Below are 9,103 nucleotides of genomic sequence, written 5' to 3'. Positions count from 1 at the left end.
ATGGCCACCTGGTGTGACTGAGGGCGGCCGCAAGTTTTGGCGCCAAGAGCCCCAGAGCGGGATGTGCAGGGGAAAATGGCGGTTGCGCCTCACAGGAGGGCAGCGGGCAAGTATCGGTTGCTGCTGTGGCAATCTCCGCTTCACCACAAGCACGAAGAGGATTCAGCAATCCATTCCCCCCATCCCCAGGGGCTATGTGGATGTGGCCCAGTGTCCCGGTGAGTCCTTCAGCCCCTCGTTCTGGACACAGGTGATGAAACCTGTGGCCGTCCCCTCAGTGGTGCCAGGCCTGGGAGGACTTCCAGTAGCACTGCAGCTGAACTGCGATGCCACTTAATACTCAGGTATTAAAATTCTGTAAGCTATTCTGTGAGATTTCTGATGAGCAGCTCCAATATAATAGTTCTGAACAGAAGGAAATACCAGCAATTAAATTTTAAGTGGTCAAAAGCAAACAGTCAAACATCAAATCACTAGGTAGTAGACCTACAGAGTAAAATAGGATGTATCCAGTTGCTTTTCTTATCAATTCAGCAGTTCTTCTGTTCACAGTAGTATTAACAGGAGAGAAACAATTACTGGTTAAAACATGAAGGTTCAGAACTGAGTAAACTTCAAAATGTAATCAGCAAAAGCCCCAACTCACCCACTGTATTTTATGAACAGCAGTTTAAGCTGAAATGGGAAGGAAATTTAAAAATCAATGTAAGTGGGCAGAAGAAAAAATTTTGAGTTAGTGTGTTGAAAATATTTTATGAGCTGTAATTAAAACAGCCATCCCCTCAAAATACCCCTGTATATTTACTTTTTGATGCAGCTGTGTTGTAATAGCAACAAATAATTTAATCTACTCTAAAATTTCTCCAATTGAGGCAAAGAGGTTACTCGAATCTCTTAGTCATTAGGATGGAGAGATACTGTTTTGTTGACCCATTTACAAAAATAAAAAGATTAATTTTGCTTTAGATTGTAGGACAAAGATAGGGATGATAACAAGCAGGGGCTTTACTGATACAGAGTCTGATTCATACAGGATCGGATCCTCAGAGTGTGTGACAAGCCAGTTAAGTCGCCCACCGTTTGTGTCTCAGCTTTTCTAGCTGTTGGTACTGAATTCCCCACACATCGATGGGAGTTCCTCGTCTGAGTCACAGGGTAGCCTGGCAGCCGTCCTGATTTCATCCCACCCACATCTCCACTCAAAATGAGCACTGCCTGAGCAGGCTTCTTTACCAAACAAAGATAGTAAAGCTTTTCTGCCAACACACCATGCCTTCACAGGCATGAGGGTTCTCACAGGAAATGCTCTAGCGTGGATCTGTATGCGGTTGTTCATCAAGTTTTCCTTGCAAGGTCCTTAAAGACCTAGAGATGGTAGGTGTGGTTAAAATTCCTGCAATAAAATATCCCAGGTTATTAACTTAAAAAGATGATTTTTAACATCCCCACACAAACTTCATGGCTCTGGCTGGGAATGCGTCTCAGTGGAAAGTAGCTTGAAGTCCTTTTGTACTTTGTGATTTCCTATGCAGCTCTTCGGGTGGCCTCATTTCAGACCACATCACTTCGTCCCCAGGAGCTGGTGGAATTAACAGAATGCCCTTGTCAGCTTAGCAGAGATGACAGGATCTAAGGAGCTGCAGGACTATGACAGAGGCAGCTGAGTACAGTGTACAGGCTGCGCTGTCTGTACTCAGCAGCGATACAGAAGCTCTCAATCTCTAGAGTTCTCCTTACAACACCTTTAACCAACAGCCATTGATGTCAATGCTTTCTGTGTAAAAAAAAAAAAAAAAAAAAAGAATTAAAAAATCAAATGTTTGCACGCTCCAGGTCTTTGGTCAAGATGTTTCTAACCGGTATTCCAGAAATAGAACTAGCTTTTATTTACTCTGTAGCAGTCCACATTCATTTGCCAAGTGCCATTACATAACAGCAATTAATTACATTATTTCTTCATTACTAGCTGTGAGCATAGACTGTTTTCACAATGTGCTGAAATGTATTTCTGAAGCTCTTCTCAGTAGCTCCAAAGGGAAGATAAATGAGGACAAGCAGAGTGCCTAGATTAACAACAAATGATAAATCCAGGCCCCTTCCTGGATGCCAAATTAAATATCCTGTTGTAGGCCTTGACCTAATTCCAGCTACTTGTGATTTTTCTTGTACTTCTTCATTAAACAGATTTTTAAGAATTGCTGGGTGAGCCATGTGAATAGGCTGTACCCATCCTTTAGACATATGTACTTTCAGAAATTATTCTTGCAAGGTGTGGATAACTTCAGATGGCCTCAAAAGTTCCCACTAATTTTGCTGGGACCAGAATTTCATTATCTATCTTCAGAAAAAGTCTCTTGTTAAGAATGGTGTTTCATTTATATTACTTTAAATACTACAAGCTGTAACTGCTTGCTTACTATCAGGACATGATTCTTAGTTTTCATCTTAAAAAAATCTTTCCTTTGCTTCCTTTTTTTTTTTTTTTTTGGTTATTCCTACATTTTAACATATTAATGTGTCCAGAAGTGTGTACGGTAGTGGTCAATGTGTTGTGTACTATGCTAAGTGTTTATTTTGCTGAAATTGTACTGCCTTGTAAGTAGCAGCCAATACTTTATTGAATTACTTAAAATTATTTAATACATTTATTCTTGTCTAGTTTTGCAGACTAAAAATCTTTTTCAGTTTCTTTTTTAGAGCTCTCATATCTCTTTACATCTTCTTCCCTGTATAACTGATCTCATTGTCCCTCGGAGTCAGTCTCCGGTATTAAAGACTCCTGTCTCCTATCTTGTAGATTCTAAAGCAACCCTAAACTATGCTGACCTATTTTACCACTGTATCACACAATCAGAGAGATTTGCCAGATGTCTTAGATGATTCATTATTCCCTCAAGGAATTTGACCTATCCTAGAATAAAACTGAGATTGCAGAGCAAGTACCGAATTCTGATTTCAGAGACAATGACTTTACTGGACAGATCCAGTCAGAGTCTTGGAAATTGATTTGGAAATTGATTTGTATTCATTCTGATGCAACTGGGGTCAGAATCTGGCTAAAGATATACTCACGGATAGACCAAAGGTTTTGCCAGCTGATCACTAACCTGGGTGCTAAACTGAGTCCCTGTATGTTAAGCTCCTATGCTCTTAAACTGGTTTTGGTCTAGGTTAGGTTCCAGATGTGTGTCGGGGGAGGGGAGATGACACCTCTAGTGCATTTGCTGAAAAAACCTTTATTATTCAAATGCAGTGCCTGTTCTGCTCCTTTAGAAGCAAAATTCCAACCATAAGGGGACATTATCATGAAAGTAAACAGGTCCACACAGTGCTTGTTAAGTTACTTAACAATATAGTTCTAAAAAAAGGCCAGGTTACCCACATCAGCACTGCTTTTTGCATGCTCTTTACACTTAGGTTAGGGTCTTCCAGGATACTATCTTATCTTCCCTCTGCACTGATTACAGTTTACACACACATGGTGTTGCACCACATCAGAGTTTACTTCTTTCTCTATTGTAGGCCATATCTTTTTTCTTTGACTGGTCCTCAAGCTGTTTTTACTACATTCACAAGCAGTTCCTTTCTCTTCTTTGGCCCTCGCAAAGCTTCCTGTTTCAGTCATCCCTGACCATTGCAGGCCTGTGGCCCTTGAATGCCAGCAGTGCCAACAATCACTTTCTTCCTTCTGCTTTGCTGTGTTTCTAGGGACCTTTGGTTACTCACAAATCCTTTGTCAATTGCTCTGCTTACTGGACTAATTTTCCTGGACATCAGTATCCTAGGATGCTTCTACATGCATTAGAGCCACCAAAATTAACTGGTCCTCACTTATACAGTTTCATAGGATATGGGCTGACTCCACACATGCTGATCAGCTCAGCAATAAAACAATTCTACAGCCGGAGCGGGGATACACAGAGGTTTCAAACTGTCACAGCTTAGTTACTGCTCTGTTGCTTTTCAGTATCATTTGCTCTGTACAACTCAAAAAAAGGACGTTGCATGCAGAAAGAAGAGAGAGTGCATTTTTAATCTTCCTTACTGTAGCTAAAGTAAGATTTTAAAGGGTATCTAACTCTTTTTTTTTTTTACTGATCTCAGTTAGTAAGAGAAGATATGCAGCTGAAATGTTCTAAGACCTATGCTCAGTGTGATAAACACTAGCATTGACTATCATGCTTCCTGCTGTGAAAATATTTTGTGTTAGACCTTTTAAAACAGGAATTAAACTGTCTGCATATTTTGGGTATGTGCAAGGGTACAGAAAGAACTGTGTCTGCATAGCTTTGAACAACCAGCTGGTGTCTCAAACTGCCATCCGGAGGTTACATTTTAAAACTTTCTATTGATTCATGATAGAGCTAATTGAAATATGTGCCTATTCTGATTAAATTCAAACCACATCAGAAAAAGCCCATTTGGTGACCTCTGTACTGCAGATCCTTTTTCCAGAAACAAAATTTGCCACAAAAAATGTTGTGGTTGACAAACAGGAACTTATCTTGAACTGTTTTGGTAGAACAGGCAGTGACAGGACAGGACTGGAGGCAGAATAACCTGATCTTTAGTTGAGATGGCATCCCTAGCAAAGCTTTTTTGCACAGGGACTGGCAACAAAGGGAAGCTTACCCTGATTCTTTTCCTGTCATATAAGCGAATAATCTATTAATCTAACACCAAATACAACTTCCTCATCTATTCTAAAGAAAAACAAAAAATCAGTTCACAGATATTAGTGTTGTTGTTGTTGTTTTGTTTGTTTGTTTTCTGGAAGACAAATATACAAGGTGCTAATTCCATTTCCAGGACTGGAAATAAATATAATCAGATCAGAGTTAGCAGGTCCAGAGCCCAATCAGAGCAAACAGAAACTGTAATCTCTAACAATTCCCTATGGAAAATTTTTGGATGTCTTCATTTGACAAGTCAGTATTGAAAGGAAAAATCCTCTGACTTATAACTGCAATGAAAACATAGTCCATAGTCATAAGGTCTGGAAAATCTGTCCACTGCTCGAGGGGAAGGGAGACAGTGAAATTGCATACACTGTGAAGATCCATACAAATTAGATAAGCAAATTCTTATTTTTAGCATTTGCCCAACAGCAAAGACAAGGGAACAGCACATAAACAACTCGGAAAGGAACAAGTAACCTAGGCTAAGCCAGGGTACATTGAAACAGTCAAGTTCCCGGCGCAGGGTGTTCTCATATAACTGAGGAACATGTAACTCCTGTAACTGAACAAAATTGTAGAAGGCAATAAAACGGGAAAGGCAAAACACGTATTTCTGTCCCTACCTTGCCAGTGAAGGAGAGAGCTTTGCTAGAGACTAAGGGCCAAAGCGAATCAGACTTTGCTCGCCTAAATCAGAATATCTTGGAACTTACTGAAGTCATATGGGTTGTAAGAAGATAAATCTCTGAGAATCTGGTCCTTTGGTACCTAAAATAAAACCTGGGCGTAATTCGAAAGCCAGCACCAAAACAGAGATTTTGAAGTGATTTTTTTAACCTGTAACTCTGGAGATGCCTGACATTTTCAGTTGTGATTTTCCCTGTTTCTCTGATAGTGGCATAAAGATAGAACAACTCTGTAGCACAGAGAATATGGAAATCAGTCTTAAGCTCTTTCATTCACGCATATTTTAAGCAAGAGAGATGAGTAACACACATTTTCATACCATAAAAGGGGGTGCCACCAATATATTTCCTCAAGACACCTCTGAAGATAAAAAAGGGAGCTCTGCTCTGTTTAGTGAGTGAATGGACAGAAGTGGTATTATTTGGAAGAGGAATCAGAAATTACTTGCAAAGCAGACTGTGAGATCCAGCTGGTCTCAGCCACTTCCTTAAAAAACAGCACACAGCTTCCTGCTCAGTGTATGACTTTTTAGGCTCTTTAGACTCCTTATTCTCTTCCAAATTCTTCTATAGCACTAGATTGTGAAGTCTACTCCTGAGATCAAATGTCTAAACTTTAGGCATAGATCTCCTACTGAACCTGTCCTTGAAGGCTGGTCATAATTCCACACTGGTTCAAGCTTTTGTGGAATATCTGTTAAGATGATATCATTTGATAACTTGCTACCATATTTGCATGAGGCTTCATAAGGAGCTGGGTAAGACAGCAGACATAAGCAGTGCCGCAGGTTGTGGTAGAACCCCACCATTTCTTCTCCACTGGCTGGCAAATGTCAGGTAGAAGGGGGCTGCAATTTGCTCTGTATGACAGGGCATCTGGCTCAGCACTGGCTATGCTTTCGCCCCGGTCTCTACTCGCACTGCTCAACTTGGAGTCTCTAAAGGAAAATGAAAACCCCAGATCCTATCTCCTATCCAAGCTAGCCTGTGTTTCATGGATTTCTCATGTACTAAGCCCACAGTGCTACATATATATAAAAGTCAAGGGCTGAAGTTCCACGTCAGTCATCCCCTGTCCCAGCTAGAACATAATTGTAGTTTGTGGTATAGATAGGAGCTCATCTTGTTAAAATAGCGAAAATATGATCAGTATTTGTTCACACTATAAACTGAACTACACTGTAATCCTCTCCGCCGATGCAATTTTGTTTGTAAGTAAGGGCAGCAATTAAAGATGCTGTTAGCCTAGTGATGAGCATGTTTCCATCCTCCACGTGACTCTTGAGCATCTGTGTTCTTGTGAGTGATTCTGTGATTAAGTTCACAATATATCTAAAGATAATCTCCTAATTTCTGCTTTCTTAGTTTCTCAGAAAAATTATGTTTGTCTGTAACCTGATAACCATACAATTGAGTATATTTAGCTTTTGAAGTAAAGCCACTTTTAGAAATGTTATAAATTGTACCTATTTACAGATGTTCCCAATTCAAGACCAAGTTTTTTGTTAGGATGGACCAAAGAGATTTTCAAAATGTTATTGCTTCAGGCTCTGTAGGAAAAAGGGGAGAAAAGGAAACGCTTTGTATATCTGAATTGTAAGTAATCTGAACAATAGCAGCCAAACTGACTGAAAAAAAACCACAACATTTTCCAGAGCAGAATCTCCTGGAATAAGATCTGTTCTTTATATCAGGCCTGGTATGCGGCAGTACACCCACACACGGCTTGTAAAAGAAAATCTAAGGAAAATCTATGTCCTTTGCTTGGAAGAGATCAACAAATGGTAGTTCTGGAAAAGACAGAAGTGTTTACTAGCTTTTTTCATGACCCTTCTTGAAAAGATCAGTTGCAATAGCATCTGCCTAGCATAATTAGTACCAGTGATGGAGGGATAAGATCTTAACCTAGAAGAGGAAATACAGAGATTATAGTTTTCACATCAGCCGGACCTGATGAGCTTTGTCATCCTAGGATATTACAGAAGCAGCTGAAGAAATCCCATTGTTCATAGTGGTTTGCAAATTGGCAAACACGAATACCAAGTGAAAAAAAGAAAAAGAAAAGAAACATAGCTCCTATATGAAGAAAAAGCGAAATAGCAGCTTGAAGAATTGTAAGTCACACCTCTTAAATTCCTGGAAAAATACTGAGGTACTTTCAAGTAAATGTTATATAAGCACATAGGAGAACCCAAAGATATCACAAGCATTGTAGATGAATTGAGAACAAATTCTGTCAAGACAATGCAATTTTCTTCTGTGAAAGGTGACAGGCCCACTGAGCGGAGAAGAAGCACTAAGAGTCACCTGTCTCAGTTCCAATAAAGCTCTGGCCGTTGTCTTAAACAACGTACACGGAAGGAAGTGTTCTTCTAGTGGAAACTGCTGTAGGGTGGGTGCAGGACTGTTTGGAAACAGTATTGAGGTTGTGATCTTCAGTGATTCTTAGTGGAAGAATGCCTGTCAAACTAGATTCTGCAGCAGTGTGTCCCAGACAAGTGCTGCTCACTGTTCTCAGCAGTGACTTAGGCTGTTCTTACTAAATCTGCAGCTGCTAGTAAGCTGGGGAGAGACTGCAAGTGCATAGGATAAATAGGAATAACAGTCTGAAAAAAAATGCAGTTCAGTAGGTCAAGTGCTATACTCTTCCAAGCAAAACTAGGGCTAGAAAAATACTAGATGTGGAATAAGATGTGGATGTGCGATAAGGCAGCACTAATGCTGAATCTGGCAGTCTTGGTGGCTCAGAAGCTGGACCTGAGTCAGCACCGTCACGTAGTCACGAAAAGTGGAAGATGGCATGCTGAGGTTTACATGAAAGTATAGTCTAGAAGGTAAATGGGAGGCAAGTTTCATTCTACTTTGCAATGGTACAACTTTGGCTGGAATACATTTTAGACCCCAGTTTTGGGGGATGCTCCTCAAGAAAGCTGTAGCTGAGAGTAAGACAATCCAGAGGAGGACTGTGTAAGGGACCTTTTAATTTCTGTGCAGAATGAACAGAGCGGGATTGTATTGCTTAAAGCATTGAAAACTGGCAAAGCAGTGAAATCCTGCCCAGGATGGACAGGAAAAGAAGTAAAGGCCTGAATAGTAGCAAAGAAGGTTCAGGTTGGACATTAGAAAAGCTTCCCAGTGATAGGAATAACGAAGCTCCAGAATTGTTGACCTAAGAAAACTTTAGTCTCCAGCACTGGAAGTCTTTAAGGACACTTTTGAGGAAAAGCATAGTAGTTATTTAGCTGTGTGACTGAGGGATGAACCTGATAATCAGCTGAGGTTTTTTAGAACAGTTTTCTACGATTTTTTAGAATCATTTGTCTCAAGCTGCTAATAACTTTCAGTTTTGGAGTAACAATAATCCCATTTGTACCTGCATCATTTTTTTCGTTGAGATACTCCTACATGTGTATATGTATCCCTGAGTGCTCACTCTTAGAGGTTCTGACTTCGCAGCTCCGAGACAGCTGCTGCAGGGCAGCGCTGAGTCTGGTGCAGTTCCCGAGCAGCAGCTGCCTGCAGTGCCCATTGCTGTGCGCCGCTGCGGGGCCAGGCTGGCAGCCAGCCCAGGGATAGCCAGCCCGGGCACACAGGCAGCCTGCTGGCCTTGTGAGGCTGTTGGGCACACTCGAATAAACAGCATCCCTGTGTGATTCAGCGGGTGCCTAACAGTCATGCTGGAGGCCGATTGGTGGTGTGAGCAGTGCGTTTGGGCTTGATGGCGGTGTTCAGCCACCC

The 9,103-nt window shown here is 40.9% G+C and overlaps 1 protein-coding gene and 1 long non-coding RNA gene across 7 annotated transcripts in view; one reads left to right on the top strand and one right to left on the bottom strand.

Moving 5' to 3' along the window:
• LOC308176737 (uncharacterized protein) overlaps nt 1-9,103 on the top strand; it is a gene marked incomplete at its 5' end in the record, with an annotated part of 40,418 nt that overhangs the window by 415 nt on the left and 30,900 nt on the right. Inside the window, one exon of one of the 6 annotated variants that reach the window (XM_080552870.1) lies at nt 251-344. The exons of 3 other annotated variants lie outside the window; for them this stretch is intronic. In XM_080552870.1, coding sequence (XP_080408996.1) covers nt 251-344 — 94 coding nt within the window. Of the gene's footprint in view, nt 1-75; nt 219-250; nt 345-9,103 lie in introns of those variants that run through there. 2 more of the 6 variants (XM_080552871.1, XR_013938558.1) reach the window with 2 other exon arrangements.
• LOC308176742 overlaps nt 1-9,103 on the bottom strand; it is a 56,453-nt gene that overhangs the window by 46,580 nt on the left and 770 nt on the right. The window lies entirely within an intron of this gene.

This window comes from Anser brachyrhynchus, assembly GCF_964034855.1.
Source record: "Anser brachyrhynchus genome assembly, chromosome: 12".
NCBI lineage: Eukaryota > Metazoa > Chordata > Aves > Anseriformes > Anatidae > Anser > Anser brachyrhynchus.
This window is presented reverse-complemented; position numbering and strand designations above follow the sequence as displayed.